Source organism: Cygnus olor, chromosome 5 (genome assembly GCF_009769625.2).
Source record: "Cygnus olor isolate bCygOlo1 chromosome 5, bCygOlo1.pri.v2, whole genome shotgun sequence".
NCBI classification, from domain to species: Eukaryota; Metazoa; Chordata; class Aves; order Anseriformes; family Anatidae; genus Cygnus; species Cygnus olor.
In genome coordinates, this window is record NC_049173.1 from 37514483 (window position 1) to 37535194 (window position 20712).

Sequence of the window (20712 nt, forward strand, 5' to 3'; positions counted from 1 at the left end):
GACAGATGCTCTTGTCTTTAGCATCTCTGGCCCCTGATTCCCCTTATCATTTGGGCCAGGCGGAAGAACTCTGCCAGGACCATGAAATGGGACATCCTTTCAGACTGACACAGAAAAACAAAAGGTCTGAGCAAACAAGTCCCCCACTCCTCAGTACAGGACAATGAACAGGGAAAAGATGAAAACAAGAAGCCCTAACCACAAGCAACTGAAGGTCACTGTGCCCATGCCTTAAAACAAGGATGCTGACCCCACTGAGGTGGTCATTTTGCTGCACAGTGCAAAATGGGCACCTAACCTGACTGTAGGTTAGGTACCAGTTGTGTGATTTTTACCCTCTACATCCCTCTGCAGAACCAGCTTGGCAGCTGCCTGAGTCGAGCCTGCTTTGCTGGCGTGTGATGCTGCTGTGCATGTCTGAGCAGCAAGCTCCTTCCTCTTCAGGGCTAAATGGGAGGAAGCAGAGGCAAATAAGTATACAAGCAACGTTGGTAATGTATTCGATTCATCTTTCAGGATACAAGTAGATACAGTGGGTACATAATAACAAGGGCATGGGACCAGATGTATAATTCCTGATCCTATCGTTCAAGTGACACTGTGAAAGCAAAGAGAGCAATCAAGGGACTCTTCTGTTGGAAAAGTAAAATCAGTGTCCTTACAGGAAGAGCTAACACATTGACACTTCAAACAATATTAGAAAATTACACCCACTTACAGTATGAAGACAGCTCTGTAAATCATTTTAACCTTAAATCTTGTGCTCTGAACAAGCAAGGCTGACCCCCAGTCAGCAGGAGGAGATGGCACAAGTACCTGAAGAAGTTGTCTCAGCAGCTACATTGGCTCTGGGGTGCGGGGCCAGGGAGTCAGTTTTGGAAGTTCAGCTAAATGGGAAGGGAAGTAAAGGGAAAGAAGACTTAGGAAGGTAAGGACAGGGCAGGATAGAAGAGGAACACAACCCAGGTGGAGAGGCCCTGATAGGGAGATAACAGGTTTTGTACCTTACCAGGCCCCTTTTTTCCTCTTCTCCAAAACACAGTATCCCTGCCATTGTTGTGGGTTTTGTTGTTTGTTTTGTTTTATTTTGTCTCATTTACATCAAATGAGCCCTGGATAACCAGGGTTGGCACTGTTATTCCATGACACTTCTTAAAAGCATATATTTTATCCAATCTCTGGGCATGAGACATTCTCCTCCCTGATATCCACCACAGCATGCTATATCCCACTAAATTCCACCAAATAAATGTCTGCATTTCAGAGGTGCTGAGTTTTTACTGGTAACATGTCCTGGGCTGGGAGAGTAAAAATGATGCAAGTGTTAATTTGTTGAATTCTTAACTGTGAGAGTCCAACACGCAGTTCTAATTTAAGTGCTAAATCACAGAGCTACAATGGTTTTGAATACCTGCAGAATATAAAGGCTGGAACTTGGCTGTGAGTCTCCCCAGAAACGGAAGACCACTTCCACACGGCTTTGTGCGCTGCTGTACAGTGACCCAGCTCACCCGCTGGGCCTCCTTACAGGAGCTTATGGATGTTCCTGGCAAGAGAACAGGTATCTCCCCAGGGAAGCTCGTGACCTGTAGCTGATGTGCTAAGCACAAAGCAAAAGAGCAGCAAGCAGAGCTACCCGAATGTCTTTGGGCTCCTTCCTCCCTTCGTCTGCTGCCGGCTGAAGGGGTAGGAGGTAGGTCCGACTGTTCCCACTGCCCTAGGGAACACCCGCTCTCCTTTTGTCGGATCAGAAGGACCTCAGCGGAGACCTGCTTGGTTCAGCGAGGTTTGAAGGATGCCCAAGGAAGTCGGCATTAACATCACCCAGAGAAGAGAGCTAAAGGAGGAAAAACGGGGTGCTGCTGTGGTTACGGGCATCCCCCCAGGAGCATCGCGTTCCGCGGTGCTTCCCTCTCCCGTGGCGAGCTCCTCCGCTCCCCTGTGTCGCTGGTGTGATTCCTCACAAGGGCGTCGGGTCAAGTGGGTCCGGGAAGCAGCCCAAGTTTAGAAGCGGCATTTATTTTCTTTTCCGCCCCCCACACTACTGCCCGTAAGTTCACAAACTGCGGCCAAGAGTTTTGTTAAGGAGTCCTTGAGGATCTAAGAGCTGGGATGAGGGGCGAAAAGCTGCGGTATTTCCCAGAAATGCAGGGAGGTATTTGGAGAAGCGAGGACCGGGAGGCTGGAAGCGTGACCGTGAGGGGCAGTTAGGAGAGGCTCGAACAGACAGAAATATCGCAGTTCTTTATTTCTTTACGTTTTATTGCAGTGATGCGGTTGTGTATTATATATTGCACTTTGCAACTAGAGACCGATACAGGCATGGGGCTGCCGACACCGGCAGTTAAGGCACGTTTGTGCGGATGGCAACGAAGCTCCCGCCGCCCGGCCGCCCCCGGCTGCCATCTTGCCCTCCCTGCCCCACCGCCCGTCCCTCAGGCTCGGGGGGCGAGGCGGGGCTGCGGGAGCCGCCGCGCCCCACCTATGGCGGCGGCCGCGGGCCGTGACGGACGGGCGGGGGGCGCAATGAGCGGCGCGCTGCCTGCGGGGGACGGCCAATGAGGAGCGGCCGGGGGCGGGGCGTCGCGGCTCGTCCCGCCCCCGCGGTGCGGCGCGCGGCCGGAGGCGGAGGGGAGGAGGGAGGCGGAGGGGGGGGAGGGAGCGGGCGCCGCCGCCGCCTGCTCGGGCTGAGCGGCCGCGGGCCGGGCACAGCGGCAGCGCCGGGACGGGGCGGGGCGGGAGGGGGAGGACGCACGGGCCGGCGGACGGACAGACGGGTTAGACAGACGGAGGGACGGACGGACGGAGGGACAGAGGGCCGGGCTGCCTGCCGCCATGGATCACTACGACCCGCAGCAGACCAACGACTACATGCAGCCGGAGGAGGACTGGGACCGCGACCTGCTCCTCGACCCGGCCTGGGAGAAGCAGCAGCGGAAGGTGGGCACCGGCAACCGGCCACCGGCACCCGGCCACCGGGGGTGCACCGGGCAGCCGGGATCCCCCCCACCCCCCCCCCACCCCGGTCCGCCCCGACCCCGCCGGGTGCCCCCGGGGGGTACCGGGGGGAGGCCGGCCCCGGCGGCGGGAGGGCAGCGGGGCGCCGGGGTGAGCGGTGGGGGCTAGGGCAGGGCTTGCGCGGAGCCATGTCCAAAAATGGTAACATTCGGCCCTTTTCTGTCCCTTTTTTTTTTTTTTTTAAAACTCGCGGGGAGGGGAGTTGGGGAGTTGCAGCCTCGCCGCTTCGGTCCTTCTCCTGGTTATTCTCAGCCCCCTCTCCTCCTTCAGCCCGGAGCATCCCGTGTCGGACCGCTCCCAACCCCGATCCCCCCAAACGTTTCCGTCGCGGTCCCTGCGTGGGGCGGCAGCGGGGCAGGGCTGCACGCAGCACCCCGCTGACAGGGCAGGGGCACCCCGGGCGGCCGCCGCCTCGGCTCGCCCCGGGGAGTCATCACTCGTTCGCCCCGGGCTGGTGCTTCCAGCCGTGCCTCGCCCTGCCCGCAGGCAGGAGAGTCCCCAGACCTCCCCTCCTAGCGGGTACGGTGCCCGTAGGCACGTCTGAGATGCGAATATCGCTAATCGCGTTTGCTTGGGTAAGGAGACTCTTCTTCTCCAGCCCCTTCCCTTCCCACCTCCGCTGCTTTCGGATCGAGGGCTTTCAGGCTCCCCTGCCTGTCGCCATCTGAAGCAGCGCGGCTGGGAAGCCTTTCCCCTGGAGCCCGACGAGTTAAACGGGGGTGAGAGCTGTGGAGCTTCTGTCAGCGGTTTCCCCGCTCGGGGAGACTCGCGTGGTGTGGGGAGACAGCGTGAGAATTAAAGCACGCAAACGAGGGCGTGTAATTGAGAGCGAGCCGGCGGTGTGCGAGCTTACGTCTCAACAAAGGAGAAAGAGGAATGCAATCTCGGTCTGGGGTGTGAGCGCTGGATGGCTTATCTGCGACCAGGCTCCGCTCCCGTGCGGAGGGAGAGAAGTTTCCTCCTGCTCCAGAGGGCTGCCTGGCCGCGATCGGTGCCTCCAGCCCTGCACCTCGGCTGGCTGATGGGTCTGGGAGCAGCCCGTGGGGCCCAGGGCGAGATGGGCAGCATTGCTCATCGCCCGCGAGGGGAAATGGCTGTCACGCTGTGCGCGCGGCTTTTTGCCTTTCATGGGGCGGTGAGGGGAGCGAGAGCGGTTTACGTGCGGCGGGACGCTGACGTGGGCGTTGGAAGCAGGAGCTGAACCTTTGGATTAACGAGGAGTCCCAAAACAGGAGTTGTGGCACGTGCCCCGAAGGCCACGGCTTTTTTAATCACCTCCTTCCAGGAGGTTTTTAGTCCTCGTGGTCCTATCACAAGAGGGGGACAGAGAGCCGCTCTGTTGACTTGGGTTACTTGTGCGCAGGAGGGGAGAAGCCAGGAGAGAGCTGGAAGGTATTCATGTGTCTGCTTTGAAATTATCCGAGCCGATTTCTTTACATGGCCAACTGCTGCCAGTGAATGTGGCGGCCCTGCTGGGGCCTCGGGGCTTGCTTCAGAGGGTGGGGAGGTAACAGCACCCAGCGGGCACAGACCCGGGGCGTACGGTGCACTGAGACCGTAACCCCCTCTTACCTGCAAAATGAAGTCACTGCAGTAATTACAGCTAGACCTTTGTCTCTCTGCACAGGACTGATAGCTTACCCAGGTGAATCGGAGAGATTCACGCTTCCCAAATGAGATGTAGGCTCTCTTCCGGCTTGGTGTTGGGGCTTTCTAGTTGGCTCACGTGTTTTAGGTTTTTCTTCATGCAAGGAATAGCTAGAGAATTTCTAAAAAGCCTGTCTGTCTAGAAATAAAAGGGCACTGAGATTTGAGAAGCAGAAAATCGCTTTGGAAGAGCGCTGGGATGTTGCTATGTGCACTTAATTCTGCTGTTTATGAATCCTGACTGTACATGCGATTTTTCTGCCTACATAAATGGCTGTTTGGACGATCAGCTCTTAGAAATCGCTGTGCCTGTTGCAGCATTGCCATTCAGTCAGGGGCCTCTATCAGTGGGAGATCGCTGACGTCTCGCTGCCTGCAGGCAGAAGAGCCAGGCCTCTCCCATGGGTGAGACTCGCTTTCAGGTGCTGGCAGCAGTAGACCCCAAAGCTTCCGTGCCAGTGTGGGGAAAGAGAGATAAGGAAAGGTCTGTGCAGGGATTTAAGTACCACCGAATTATTGTAGCATTACTGCTGCACTGATGCCAACCAGCGAGGCAGATCTGAAACTCTGGTGCTTAGGTTTCCCCTGGGAGCAGGGGCAGCATCTCTAAAGAGCTGGCACCTCTGGTCATCCAGGCAGCAAGTGTCTGTGTGGGAAGCAGCCGTGCTTTGCTGGCCATTTCCATCCACCCCATCATGTCCCTGCTCAGCCAGGCCCTGTGTGCTGGGGCAGCTCCCAGGCACTGTCCTGCCCGGCTTATGCAGCTGGGACCAACTGGGGCCTGGGACACAGTCAGGGGATGTTGCTCAGGGATGGATTGAACCCAGCTCCCCATCCCTTAGCCGCATGGGTTCAGCAGAACTAATGGCAGGTGTCAGAAGCAGGGAGATCTGCTGATTTTTCTTTTATTTTTAGTAATGGGCTCAACAGGTGTGCTGTGCTCTAAGGAGGACAAGTTTCAGGGAGCTGGTGAGCAGGTTTCCTACTGCACAGAGAGGGGCACGGCTGGCTGGGGCGGTGCTCGAGGTATGGTCTCGTGAGCTGCTTTCACGCAGGTAGACAGAGGGACAGCAGGGTGATTTTCATATTTCATAACGGGACAGTGAAGTTAGGCCTCTAACGTGATATAGCTGAGAGACGCTGGTCTCACACCTTCCTACCTGCCCCTTCCTGGGAAGCTGCTGATTTAAAATTTGGGGATAAAGCGGCAGCGCTTCGGAGGGAAACAGCTTTCCAGTCACACAGCTTTCCACAGGAAGCATTTTTGTGCCTATCAGAAGAGACTCTGAGAGGTTTTAAAGAGCTCGTTGCAGCGTTGCTATTCATAAGTGGCAAAAAATGTAATGTGCAGAACAAACTGCTACTTCTCGCTTGATTTGAGCCTCTGCACAGCCTTTTGTACGGGAGCAGGGTCTCTGCTGGGGATTAAAATACTTTCCTCTCTGCGCTATTGGACTCATCTCAGTCGTTTCTTCTAACAGCCTTGTCTTCCCTCTCCCTTTTTTCTTCTTTCCTGTCTGGAGTCAGGCCTCAGAGTAGCACTAGCCAAGGCATAATGAGATTGATCTCGCTGTTTTCCAGCGTTACGAAGCAGAACTTGCTGAGAGCCACTGCCAAGGTCCCACCTGAAAAGCAGCTGTCGGTCGGGGCAGACCAGCTTGCCTTGTAAAAAGCGCGTACCTGGGCGCTCATTCCCTGGCCAACAGGCTGCCTCTTGTGCCTGCAGACACTTTTCCATCCCAATTGCAGCTGGCCAGCAGCGGTGTTCAGACTTCTTCTGGGCCCCGTGGGGCTCTTGGCGCAGGAGCTGCGTTCAGCCCCGAGTGCCTGGACGAGCTGCTGGGTGTTCAGCACCCGTGGTGCATCTCCTGCCTCCTCCCACCAGCCCCCAGCGTCCTGGAGGGGTCCGAGGTGGCACTGAGGTGATGCTGGTGCTGCTGGGACCTGGTGCCGGTGGCTTTGAGGGGCTGCGGGTGGTTCTGGCTCTCCCTCTGGTCGCCCATTTCGTGGGCTGGTTGTTCAGAGTTTATTTTAAAATCTGGCCTGAAGTGACTCGTCCAAGCCGGGGGCGAAACAAACCCTTTAAATGCTGAATTGCTTGCTGACTTGACAGCTGCTGACTTGACAACGTGAGTAGGAAGCAGTGTTCGTTGCAACATACAGAAGACAGCCATATACAACTTCGGGGCTGTAAGGAGACGTAGTAATGCTTTTCCTTAAGGTATCAATGAAATAAATGTGCCTTGTCTTTGTCCAGCGCTGCTCTGCCTCTCCAGGTTGGCACCCCTGTGGCAGTAAATGATACCACCAGCTGAGAGAGCTGAAGTGTTCTGGTATACGGTGCTGCTGAAGCAGTGATAGCACGAACTTTGGGAACACGTTTTCTGCCCTGAAGAAATGCTACGTGCAGTTGTTATTCGTGAAACTGCTGAAATTCTTAGTCGGGAATGGCAATCTCCCAAACCCTCCGCCATGAGCTACATCTGAAGATACGTATGAACACAAGGGTGGTCCCATACCCCCGAAAGCTATGGATCTGGTAGCACTGCTGTGTCTGCACCTGACAGGTCTTACTGCTCTCATTATGATTTGAATTTTGCTGTGCTAATCGCCTCTGTGTCTGAGGTGGGGTTGTTAAGGGCAGAAAATATTCATTAAATTAGCTCACGTCCCTCGTAGAAACACCCCACCTCCCAGGCTGCTGGTAACATGCTCATACCAAGGGTGACTAATATCTCTGACAAGACGTAGAAGTGGCAGTCACCGCTTCCTTTCCCCTTGGTTCGAGTGCCCTCCCTTCCAGGCAGGGCCTGGTTTGAGAAGGGTGGCTACGTTTCCAGAAAGCTGCACTTCAGGTGGCAGCTGGGGACCCATCTGGAGGCGTGAAGCCACTCGCAATCCCTGTAGCTTGCTAAAGTCGCTTTCAATACCTCCCGCTGTAGTTTCAGCAGCGGCATAAATGCTCGTTGTTGGTGAATACGCAGCGCTGGCCCCTTTGCTCCCTCTGTAAGTGACACCGATGACAATCAGCGGGTGATCATGACTTCGTGGTCTTTGCAGCGCGTGCGTGCTGCAGGCAGGGTGGCCCTGGTGCACGTAGGATTCTCTGTATTGCACTCACTGATACCAGTATAGAAGCAGGATGGGGAAATTGGTAAGGCTGCTCACTCAGCTGCCGTTTTACAGTCATGTAGGCAGGCGATACGGGTCACCGGGTATTTGTTATCTTTCAGATCAAGCTTTTGCTGGTTAACATAGGTAGCTTGTCGCCAGATACTTGTTCTTCAAAACGGTAAGGTGAGAAGTTGCTGTAGGGGGTCTCGAGAAGTATCTGGCTTTGTAGATCAGCTACTTGTCCTTGAGTGTGGGAGCTGCCTCCTGCTTTCTGTGATCAGGTTTCGTGTGTTTTGTGATCAGGAAGTGTGCTTGTGGGTTTTTGACAAGAACATTATTTTTCATTGTAACCTTCAGATACGTGATGAATGAGGCGTGCATGCTTTGCAGCGACTTACCACCTATTCAGCAGCCAGTTCGAGAGAGGAACTTAGGAGAAAGCATGGGTTAAAAAGAAGACTGTGCCTTCTTTGGAAGGCTTTGCTACAGACCCCAAGGAGCCACTGTGAGGAGAGACACTCGCCAAACTGGATTGAATTGTTCATCCTTCCTTATCCTCTAGAGAAGGATGAAATACCTCAAAGGCATCCAGTTACCAGCCCACTGATGTAAAATGTGCCTGTCTGGGGAACGTCTCACGGGCTGCTTCAGGCAACCAGCTTACCAAAGCACACGCACAAGAATTTAATGACGCTTTTGGTGCGTGGCTGCAGAGGCCTGACGTGATGACGTTGCTTCTCCCCTGCCCGCTTGCAGTGCAGCATGGGGTAGCTGGGGGCATGTGGTCTGCTGCCCTGCCACGTAGTGTCTTTAAGCAGAAACTTCGGTTTTCTTGGCCGTCTGGTGAGAACTTGGGCCCTTAGATGGAAATGGGTGCTTTTGTGTGGGGTGGTGTTGCCTCGCCATGAAAATCAAGTGTAGCTGTGAGAATGTGGGCCGGTAAACCTGTTCAGTAAAAACCTTTGTGAACGCTAAGGCCACATTTTTAGAAGTCCTGTGTGTTACAGTGGATGCTACCTGCGCTTCACAATGCCCAAGTGGCCACCATGAATTGTAATAACGAGCCCCAGCTGCTCCTGCTGTAGGCACTTTGCTCTTCTCATGTGAGATGCACCTTCACAGCCCGCCCGTGTGTTTCTAGCTGGAGGAGGAGCAGCACTTGGTGAGCCCCCCTGGCCTGTGCACTCTCCTCTGCAGCCTCGTTGGGACAAGCCTCTTTCTGGCCTGGAGTTCTTAGGGCTGGCACAAGCAGAGGTGACAGAGATGGTGAAAACTAGCACGGGGCTGCTGGAGAAGGGCTGAGGGCTCTTTCCAGCTGCCTGCGGATTATCGCTGTTGTGCCTGGCGCTTCGGCCCTTCTCTGGGGCATCATTAGGCTAGCGGGGATGGCCGCGCTCCTTCTGATGGTGAAGTGCAGAAAGCAGTCGCTGTAGAAAAGAGGCTGGAGCTCTGTCTCGGGGAAACACTGGGAAGCTGCTAATATACAGCAAATAGGGTGGATTGGTTTCACTTCAGTATGTAGTGTCTGCCCCAGGGGCTTGCTGGATGTATTGCTGTGATTTCTGGTGGTGTTTTGTACAACTTGAGTAGTGGTGTTTAAGAGGGAGGACGGGGAGCAGAGCGGAACAGAACTTACTCTTTATATATATATAAACGTGATTTCTTGCCCTGTGTGACTATTAGAAACATGATGATTACCATAAGGAGCATGCTTAGCGTGACTTCTACGAGTCTTGTGCTGCAGTGTAAAACACTCCCGTCTCTCAGAGAGATGAACTTTGTGAAGGGGGAGCATGAAGCATGCACGTAGTGTGCCTGGCAGCTGCCAGGTGGGAAAAATGTCACTCGAGCGAGAAAGGCCCAGAGTCATTTTCTTCCTAGGGACATAGGATTTGCTCTACCTCTGGGATACCGAGGCTGAAGCATGTTACGCAGAGCTTGGATCCGCGAGGATGAGTTGGTGCGGAGTGGTGAGATAGGCTTGTCAGCAGCGGGACCTTCGGTCTGGCACTAGCCACACTGCAAAAGCCTGTCTTATCTAAGCCTGTGGAGCCACCCACTGCTGCATTTTGACCTCCTGTACATCAGCCTCGCTTGGTTCCGAATAATCACCCACATCCCTGAGACACGACTGGGGAATTCTTGGGCCAACCCCAAAAATGCTTAAGTGAGCAAACCCAGCAGCATTGATGTGATTAGCAAACAGGCGGGCTTCCTGTTCCCCTGCCGTATCTTCCCTGCTCTCATTCCCTCGCTGCCCTTGAGCAGAACTTGGCCATAGGATGTCTGTGGTGTGGCCCGGTGCCAGCTTAACCTCTGAGCACCCTATCGGGCAGTAAAGCAGAACTTTTTTGTTCCTATTTTGGCTTCCTGTCGTTGTGTCCTTCCTGCTCAGCTGGCAACGTGTGCATCCTACTGGTAAGGCCTGGGTCAGGCCTTTGCAAGCCAGCCCTTGTTGTACCAGTATTGCAGCCAGCTGTCCTCAGGCCTCCACCTGCACTTGTCCTCTCTTCTCCTTTTTCTAAATGTATTGCTGCTTTGAAGCAGTAGGGCATGGTCTCTGTGGAGGCTTTCTCTGCCCTCGGTGCACTGAAACAGCTTCTATTGATGGGGCTGGGGTACACATGATGAAACAGAGGCTTTTGGTCTCTCATCCAGGTGACTCTGATTTCTATCTACATAGACTGAAAGCCTCTCGGAAATGTGTTCATCCCTGTGGTGTGGGATATGACAGCAGGACTGGCCTTTCCACTGGGTTGGGGCTAAAGTACAGCTCTGGATGGGACGTGCTGGCAGGTGAAAATGCCTTGTGTTGGCTCTTTACACTCACTACACTGCACACCACCGATGTGAGGCTCCCTTTATCACCTGTCACGTAATGGGAGTAGTTTCAGGTAAGCCTCTGAATGCCAGCGATTCATCGCTTCTGGACAGTCTTACAGAAACACACCGGGGTGGATAGTTCATGGGCAGGTGAGGCTGCAGGGGCGACCAACAGCTTGTTCTACGTCCTCCTAGATGGCTTACGTGGTCAGTGGGAAGGCAGGGGGGACTTGTACCAGCCAGCTGCTTCTTTGGTCATCGGTGTGACTTTGTGGTCACCGTGCATAACTGCAGTGATTGTTGCTTGAGCAAAACTTCTCATAGAAAGCTGGGGCAGAGTTTACACCTCTTCTGTATCGCTATACAGCCGTCCCCTAGCTGAGTGATGCTGCTGGATGAGGAGGGGCTGCTGTGCTGGATAAGTTTTGCCCAGAAAATTGATGCTTCCTTTTACAACGCCGAGGACAACTCTCCCGTCCTACAGAGGTGCTGAGCCAAGGCCAGCTGGCAGCCGAGGAAGAGCTCCTGCTTTCCATGGCCTTCAGAGCAGGCAGCCAGGGCACTTGCTGCTGCTCGCTGCAGCATATGATGCCCAGCAGTCGGACTTCACCGCTGCTGTAAATGGAAGTCGTGCTGTTACATCTTCGCTCCAGGAGCTAGCCTGTAAAGGCCTCCGAGAAACGAGGCACGGAGAGAGATCCATGTATGGTCTCCACACCCCGGCAGAGCGCTCTTTTCTTCATCATGGAAAGTGATGTGCACGTCCCGGGGCCGTGCTTCCTGGCCGGGTTCCTTGGCTCTGCAGGGGCAGAGTTTCTTCTGCTGCCCCCTGTGCTTACCTGTGATCCCCTCCGTTTATTTAAATGTACCCTTCAGTAAATGGCGAGCTAGTTGAGCTACCCAAGTGTATTATCCACAAGAAAACTGTAAAAATTTGGGTCTACAGAAGAAAAAAAAGCAAGTAAATGAATTTCTTAATTGCTAAACAATGCCAAAGAAAAGACACTTTGTTTAAAGCTGTTGAGGCCATGCCTATGCCAGGTTTTATCACAACGGAAAATACTTAATTTCCTGAGGAAAATTTTGATTGCAGCCAAGAGCAGTTGCAGCTCTTTAAATGTGTTTATGCTTCCAGGTGAGTTTCCTACATGTTTTATCTGGCCTGGGAGATGAAGAGAGGAGCGCAGTAACCTGGCTGCAGGAGCGCGCTGGGAAGGAGGGTGCGGGAGCACACTTGTTGGAGCCCTCCTCTTCCCTCCGGTGCTGCTCTGTAGGAAAAGGAGCAGTCGAAGGAGCAGTCGTGTTGGTCTCGGCCGTGCTGGGCTCCTCACATGACACAGGAGACTGCCCTCGCTTGCCAAGCACCCTTTGGCAGCGGCACGGAGGAGGCTGGGTGGGGGCAGCGGGGGAGCGCGTTCATTAATGCGCACCAGTCTGCCTCAAAATGGCCAACGCGTGGAAACTTGCCGTTTCCCAAGGGTTTTGTTGGGCCGTTGGGGAACTCTGGCTGCGGATGAGACTATTTCCAGCTGTGGGGAGCCAAGTGTGAACTCACCCTGGGCAAGATGCCCAGCTCCGCTGGTTTTCCTTGCCAGAAATCCTCGCCCTCCAGCCAGCGACACCAAACTCCGTTTCTGCCAGCCCTGAGCCAAAGATTTCTGCAGGGAGGAGGGGGAGGAGAGAACCGAGCAGAGCTGGGACAGTGCTGAGGGGAGACACTGAGCACATGCACAGGGGGAGGTAGCAGTGGGTGGGCACCTACGGGGTGGCTGTGGGTGGTGCAGGGCCCTGCCTGGGCTGGGTGGAGAGGGCAGGGTGGGTGGTGGGGATGCAAGGGCTTGGCTTTCCTCGTTTAGGGCCTGCGTGTGCCTTGTATGGGTTTTTAGCAACCAGAGGGACTAAGGGATTCATGCCTGATAACTGCGGTCCTTCCAGCGCTGGCTGAAATTGCTAGGGAAAGGAAATTTCTAGGTGCTGTTTCTGATGAGTGCCTTTGGCTCCTGATACCGTGGGTGTTCGTATCCGGCTGGTTGGTTGGAGCTAGCAGGCCCCTGCTAAAGAGTTTCTGAAACGCCTGTAGTCACAGCGCAGTGCATGCCGAAACAAAGCATCATAAGCACGGTGCTGTCTGCGTAGCTTTGCGTGCACGCACCTGTCTTCTGGGCCGGCCTGGTCACGTAGAGGCGTTGGAGCCGATGGGGCCAGCGTATGAACAGGAGACCTTCTGTTCCTGCGAGCACACCTCCTCCAACACTGATAATTTTCAGGTGCCAGCCTATCATTTAGTGACACGTTACACTGCTCCTCGCTGTTGCAGCCTGTTGCAAATGGCCTGACCCAGCCAGCTCCTAACAGCTTCCTGCGGGGTAGACTGCCGAAATCTGAAAGAGGTTTCCAGCCTAGACCCTGAGGAATATTTCCCTCCCCCTCCTATGATGGCTTGTTTCTTTAAAGCTGTTAACTGGCCATAATCCAATCATTACTACTGTAATTAGTGAACTGCTTACAGTAAGTAAAACTGCGAGTGTAATACCCTCTGCGCTTGCAGGCCTTGGAACAACTTCTGCCTGTGGCGCTGCGAGAGGCGATGCGATCGCTGCCCGTGGTGCAGGGGGCTCGGGGCGAGCCTGGCGTGGACCCACGCTGGCGCCGCTAGGGCTTCCCGCATCGGGGGAGCTACGGGGCCCCGAGCTGGTGTGCCCAGGTCCCAGACCTCGAGGTTGCTTTGGGAGAAGCTGGGGATGCTTCGAGGCCATTGAGCACCAGCTGCTCTGCTCCTTGCTCTGCCCGAAGCAGCACAGTAATGTGGGGGCTTGCTTCCGTCACATCGGAGCCCAGGCTTTGCGCGGTGCTGCTGAAGGGTGTGGAGGGCACTGCGAGGCAGCTGTAACATGGCAGTACTTAATGTTTGTTTTATTTTTATTATGTGGTAGGAAATGCCTACCTTGCAGCAGGCTCCTTCAGGGTAAAGTAAAATACCTAGTTGCCCGGGTGCCGGCTGGCTCTCTGGACTCAGCAGTTGAGCAGGGTATTCATTTGCAGGGTATTCGTTTGGCCTCTGGTGGGGGTCAGAAAGGTGAAAAGTCTGTTCAGCCTAAGGACAGGGTTTAAAAAACAACTACAACAACCAAAAACACTCTCATCACGGCTTTCATTTTGCTCTCGAGCAATCACCTTGCTGCTTTTCCAGGCCTGGTGCTGGGCAGTAGAGGTGCAATGAGACGCCTGGCTTGCACCGTGGCTCCCAGCAGGTGAAAGGAACAGAGGGAAAAAAAACTCTGAGCATGAGTTCAACTTCACGTGCTCTGGATTTAGCTTGTGAGGGGAGAGACGTCACCCCTCAGGACCTTGTGCAGGCTGTCGACTTCTGGCACTGCTGTCTGTGTACCTGCTTCACCACACAGGTGTCCACTGTTGTTTGATCTTCCACACAACATGCCGTGCGCTCAGTGCCCTGCGGGTCGGGGCGGACAGCTAGGCACTGAGTCCAGAGACCTTCGGGATGGGCCCTGGATGACTCCTCGCCTCTGCCCACATCTTCCTGCCTCTCACTGTGCTCACAGCCAGGAGATGCCTGGGGAAAGGGTGTTGTTTCTTTTTTGCCCTGCAGCACCTTGTACCACAGATCTGATCACCAAGCATGGTTCCCAGACACTGGATGGCCAGCAGCACTGAAGAGATGCTAACAGATTTTAAATGGACTCTTAGCACATACTTATCGATGTTTTCTTAAGGCTACTTATGCCAATTACAGCAAATAAAAGTTGTTTCCCTGTTTGTGGTACTTGCTTTACAATCCACTTGACTCAAATGAAAAAAATATTGTCAATTCAGTATTCTCCTGTGCTAGTACCAAGCATTTGGTTTTCTGCTTTAGGTGCTGTCTTGGCCGCTATTGGCACACCCTGCTTGAGTGCTTCCCTGTCCCTCTTGACCATGAGGCCTAGTAACAGGCCACTTCAGAGTTATGCCTCTGTATTTCTGTTGTCTTTAGCTCCAAACGTCTGCTTTCATCATGTCAATCTAAAATTGCAAGAGATGTCCTTTCCCTACACTCTCCCAGCTCAGCAGTATGCTGTAGCAAGTTTCTGATGTGGTTATAGCCAGAGAGAATATACCGAATATACAGAAGCATACTGTTTTTATTAAATTTTGCTTGGAGTTTGAAGCCTCAGGTGGTACTCCTTTATCTCTCTTTTTCTGCCTATATTTCCCAGTCCCAAATTCTTCCTCTTCCTGTTCTCCTTTCCTTGCCCCACCTTCATTAACAGGAGCTAAGGAGGGAGGTCCGTGTTCTTGGCATCTTACGCTGCCATTGTGCTGATAGCTCTGCCTTGGGTTGCTGGTTGTTGTCCTGCTTAGGTGGGTTGCTGGCTTTCATCTCCGATACGTTAACAAAATGGTATGGTACTCGAAGGAGCTTTTGCAGCTGTTTCTGCTGAAGATAATTATTAAAAACGTAGTCTATTCATGAAGGAGATAATATTTCAGTGGTGTCGCTTCAGAGCTTAATTGGAAGTCTCTGGCTGGCAGCGAGCTCTGGCAGCCCTGCCCTGGGTAAGCCTTGCTCTGGTTCTCAGCAGGGCAGCAGCGGGCAGGCTTGAAACAGGGAAGTGTGTGCCCTGGGCACATCTAGGATGCGAGGTGTGGATTCAGTCTGCTCATCCCATCCAGGGAAACGCTCCAGGTATGAGCAGAGCTCTCGATCAGTCGCTGGGTACAGTGCACACAGAGCTGTCCTCTGGATAAGTGTGCTTCAGGAGGTTGCGAGGGCTGTCCTCACGCTAGGGCAAAGACCGAGGTGTTGACAAAACGCAGTTCTGCTCCCGTTCCCCTCTGACCTTCCTGTATGATGGATTGGGAAGTCATAAGTCACATTCTCCTATGACTACTTCTCATGTGAACTGTTGACAAGGTTTTGTAAGGGTGCTTATTTGTCATGAAATTGGAGTGCACCGAACAACTACTCCCCTTCCAATAGGAGTAGAAATACTAGCTCAACATGCCTGTGTCTATCAAACTGACAGGAGTTTAATTTATCCCCCCATTCGCACGTTTGCCTTCCCAAGAAGTTATGAGTGGGCAAAATGTTTTACATATATATATTAGGAATAGCATGCTCCAGAGCTCTTAATGTAATTTATGTAGTGCTTATCTGTTTTTTGGCTGGTGAAATTTGGTACTTCTGCAGCCCTAGTGTACAAATGTATTGTATAACTGTAGCCTGCAAAGTATATTCTAGATAGTTTGCCAGAAGGTGATGTAAGGTATCTTCAAATTGGCAGTCACTGATTCCAAAGACCTGCCAAATCTTAACATTTTGCACCTAATTTATTTAACTGCTGTGTATGCAAATGGTGAGTGCTTTCTTCATCCATTTAGTCGGTGCAGGACTCACTCCAGGTGCAGTTTCACAGTCTTCAGACCAGTCGGCGTGCGCTTACCTGTCACCCATTCTCAGCTGGATGCAGACTGTCAGTAAAGTGGCCAAAGCTGACCCTGAAACCAGTCTCTCAGCGATATGGTATTTGGGGCTGGAGCAAAAGCAGAGGCTTCTGAACACCTCATGCTGGTTGGAAAGCAAAGCAATGTGTTCTCACTCTCTCAAAACCCTGCCCAAATTCCTTGAATTTTTGCAGCTTGGACCAGGTGATAGTTCTAGTCTGCATGTGAAAAGAATAAGCTGTCCGCCAGCTCTCCCTAGGTAGGAATGCTGCTTAAAGCCACCTCGAGCCATGCGAAATAGCGGAGATGCATGGGGGAAGGGTTTTGGAGTGGGGGAATGGAAATGTGCCTGACACCAGTAAGTAATGTTGGAAGCAGTGGGGCTGTGCTGGAGGCTTGATGCACTAAGGGGCTGTGCTAGCAAGAGCTGCCTGCGGAGTACCTGTCCCCGGCTGCTCCTTCCCACCCCTGCAAGGCACAGCGTCTGCGTTGCTCCAGCGTAACTGCTTGCGGGACCTGAGCCGTGAGCCATGTGAACGGACTTCATCAGGGTTAAAATGAATTTACCGAACAGATAAAAGGGAGAAGTTAAACCTACATAGCTCCCCACGGTGAGAGAGCAGCAGGAGAATGGGAGAGAGCGTAAGAAAATGAGGCTTTTAACTGGTTTTCCTGTGGAAATAAGTAGCAGTGGATTTGTGTTCTGACCATCGCATTGCCTGGTTCCCCGAGCACTGGCCCTGGACTGGGGTTTGGCGTCTGTCTCACTGTCAAGTCCGATGCAGTCTCCTGCCTTCTGGAAAAGAGTGCTTAATAGCGGGTCAAAGAAATGCTGTGCAGCAGCTGCTGAGCTGGGAAAGAAGCTTCTTCTGTTGCCTGTGCAGGAACGTTAGCCTCCTCCTTTTAGGCCCTGCAGAGACTGAGCTCAGAGTAGTTCACACGGATCCAGTCGCTGAAGCTTTCAGGAAACAAAGGTGCTCAGCAAGTGCAGTCTTTAGTCCTGAGAGTCTGAGAGCCTAAAGCCTGGAGACTTTGCCATGCTGCTTTGCAGAATACCAGACTTCTTCCACGAGCAGGTACCAGTAGTCTGATCCCCATCTTTAAAGAGTCGCAAGGCTGCTTTAGAGATTCTGGGGAGGAAAGGGCAGTGCTGTGGGTTGGCTCCTTCTGCCTGGGAGCCAGCACTTCCCTCGTGTAGTAGGGCTGGCTGCTCCCACAGTGAGCCGAGGGGGAGTCCCCTGTCAGCAGGGAGATGCTCTGCTGCAGCTGCTCCGTTCACGGGTGCCTGGCTCTTTATTCCCCAGCAAATGCATGCTGCTCTGCTCTGCTCTGTTTTGTTGCCTGGTTGCTGCCCATACAGACCTATATATCCCTGGCTTCTCCTGAGTGTAGTTCAAAGTCTGCAGCATGAACGTGTCAGGGCTCCGTGCTGAAACTTCCTGTTTGGGACTCATCATACGGCAGTCCTAAACAGAGAGAAACCACAGAGAGCCGGAGGCAGGCTCCACGTTGTCAGGGCTGGGTTCTTAAGCATCAGGGAAAAAAAGTGCTAGAGAGTAACCCACCAAGCAAAGCAAGAGGCTTAACAGTTTTGGCAGCTGAGAAGGGAAGAAATGAGTTCTAAATGGCTTAACAATCCCTTACCTGCGTACAGAAATGGGCTGGCTGCTCGTGGCATGGGAGACAGCCTAATGTGGAAATGACTAACTTCCTTTAGCAGTTGCCAGTGCAATGCTTAGGACGTAGGAGGTAGGATGTGAGGAGGTCCTGGGCCACTAGTAAGGGTGGTTAGGCTTGCTAAGTACCAAGTTGAATGTAGTGCTGCGAAAGCTCAGTTTTCTGAGTTGATCTGCCCAATTTGTGCTGAAAGAAAATGTTTCCTTGCCATGCACGATGCTCTGTGGCCATCCGTGTAACCCGTAGGAAGAGGCCTGCGAAGACTAGATCCTGCGTGCCTTGACGATAAGGATACCTGATCCCCTGGGAGGGAGCAGGGGCTGAAATTCATCCCTTCCCTGGCTCCCAGCCTGCTGGTTCAGGCCTTTCTCCCCTCCCCAGGTGCAGTGGGTGCTGGAATAAGGCCACACGTGGCCTCGGCCTGCAGCAGCCGTGGCACTGCACCACGCGGCCGTGGTGCCCCGGGGCAGCAGCCAGTGCCCGCTGTAGTGCCCAGCGATTGCTCGATGAGGAAGGGGCCAGGACAACCGCGCCCCAGCTCTTCAAGCCCACCCGCTGGTTATTCAGTGTGCTGTGAGCAGGATTATTCCTTCCTGGCCCACAGAGGAGATGAGGTAGAGCCCCCCCGCTGTGGGATGTGAATTGCCCGTGCCCTTTTCCCTGTGAAGCTGCGCACAGACGGGCGTTGTTCTCTGGCGTGGCTGTGGCTGCTGCCCAGCCCTGTGCTTGGGTCCGAATGGGGCAGACCACCGCGTAAAGCGGCCTTCCTGCCGCTGCTCGTGGTGGAAATGGCATTCATCCTTCCGCTGTGAACGCGGCTTTCCAAACACGATGGCAGCAAGCACCAAGCTGAGGACAAAAGGCCAGCCAGCCTGTGGAAACGGGGTTTTGCTGTTCCCACTGCAACTTCGTGCTGACATGCGGCTGCCAGCAGGAAGAGGGTTAAGCGCTCGTATCACATGGCGAGGCTCTGTTTACTGCATACTTCTCATAATCAGGGCTGGCATCCAAATCCGGAAGAAGATTAGCACTTCACCAGAGACCCTGAAACAATGTGTTTCAAACTGGTATTCCTGTGAAGCTACGCAGTCTGCCATCAGCCCTCTTGCAGAGACCTGCTCCTCCCTGCAGCCCTCGCAGGGGGCTACGAGGAGAGCAGAAAATGAATGCTTTTAGGAACCAGAGATAGGACCGGACTGGACTGCATTCATCTTGGTATAAGCTTGAAGCCGAGAGTTTTGCCAGGAGTTAACTTATTCCATAATAACCTGATCTCTTCCAAAAGAGGTTCTGGGAGTTTCTGGCTGGGACGCCAGTCCCAGATGAATGCCTGAAGCTGTCCAGGCTTGACAGTGAGCAGTCTGGGAAATGGGAGCGTGCCTTGTGGCCAGAAGTTTTGTACGTGTGTCACTCAGCCGTTTGGCCAGTACTGAATACAAGCAGCTGTGGCAGCAGAGAACCTGCTATAAAATTCAAATTAGTTTTTGAGGTGTGGTTTTGTTCAAGAAGGAAAGCGTAATTTTGTCACAAGGTCTGTAGTTTGCCCTTGCTATGAGGATGGGCATAACTGTAATAAGCCTCCATGGGGCCAAGGGCAGGATGCAATTTATCTTCCTACTCCTCCTCCTGCACAAGGCAGATCCTCCATTTCTTCCTTTCTCCTACCAACCTGTAAGACCTGCTCTGTTCTCCTCAGGGCTTCAAGTTGTGGCAGCAACCTGCATTGCTGGTGATTTCCAAAGCCAGTTCTGAAGACTCCTGTCATGTCTTAGGAATTGCAGAAGTCTTTCTTTTTCCTCCGTGCTTCCAAAGCTTTTTCCACCGTCGTCTCTGTTTTATATAAGAAGTGTCTGATCATCATCCTTGGATGAAATTTATGCATTTGACATGGAAGAAGGAGGATGGAGAAGTGCATTTTTTTTTCTCTCCACAATGAAGCCAAAACTAATGGAAAGGGAGCTTGCCTCTTGGCCATCCTGTTTGTTACGGGGGTCTACCTGCTTCGGGGCTGAAGGGGAATGGGAGAGTCTAAGTACAAGCTTGAAATACACCCGTGTTTGTTAGCAACGTCAGAAGGAGCCTTCTTTTTTTTCTGAACAAAATTGGCTTTTATTTACTACTTTGTGTTTCAGCAGGAAAGGAGATGATTTCCGGGTTCTTACTGCATTGGGTACTAGGTGTGACTGCTGACCTGTGGTACAGGGTCTTAGCTGCCAATATTAAAACTATAACTGTTTGAGTCTGTCTTGAATTAACTTTTCTATATTGGTCTTGGTCTGAACGGGATTACTGCAGGAGAAATAGAAAACCACTTGGACTTCTAGAAATAATTTCAATTTCCTCTAACTCATGGTGGGTATCTTATGGTACCAGTAAGACATCAACTTACAGTCACTGGAATGAGTTTGTAGTTTTTCTGAAACAAGCTTCAGAAATAATAAGGTGGTGGTTTTTTTGGCTTTTTGTATCAGGGTGTCATTTGGCTTCCACGTGGTTACTAACACTTATCTGTCATCTGAATGTCACCTTCTTGCATGCACTTTGCCTCGTTCAGGTGGTTCCTTAGTGAAGAAAGCAGATGACAAACTTCATGGCAGTGATGACTTACAGATTACACAGAAGCTGCATGTACTGCCATTTGGGTTATCTATTTCTCGTCAGAGTGTTTTTTTTTAATGTAACATGACGCAGGATCCAGGATCTGCTGGTTTTATTATTCTTACCATACCCATGCCTGCGTATATTGCAGTGCTAATAATTTAGGCGTTACATAGGTAAAGAATAAAATCTCCTGGGTGTCACAGGTCTGGAAAAAAAAAAAAAAAAGAAAGCTAGGGCAGGTCAAAAGAGGAGCAGGACTGAACAGCCATGAATTTTACTGTGTATCCATTAGGAACAATCACCATGCATGAGTTGTGATAGTAAGCTGAATTGCAAATGTTTTGCTTAGCAACTGTTGCAAAGGAAAATTGTCAGGCAACAGCAAAA

General features: G+C 52.7%; 1 protein-coding gene across 1 annotated transcript in view; it reads left to right on the forward strand.

Moving 5' to 3' along the window:
• The first annotated feature begins 2661 nt into the window (after positions 1 to 2661).
• ACTN1 (actinin alpha 1) overlaps positions 2662 to 20712 on the forward strand; it is an 87391-nt gene continuing 69340 nt past the window's right edge. The window contains 1 exon segment of the mRNA XM_040559501.1: positions 2662 to 2940. Within this exon segment, the coding sequence (XP_040415435.1) occupies positions 2836 to 2940 (105 nt within the window). The 5' untranslated portion in view covers positions 2662 to 2835.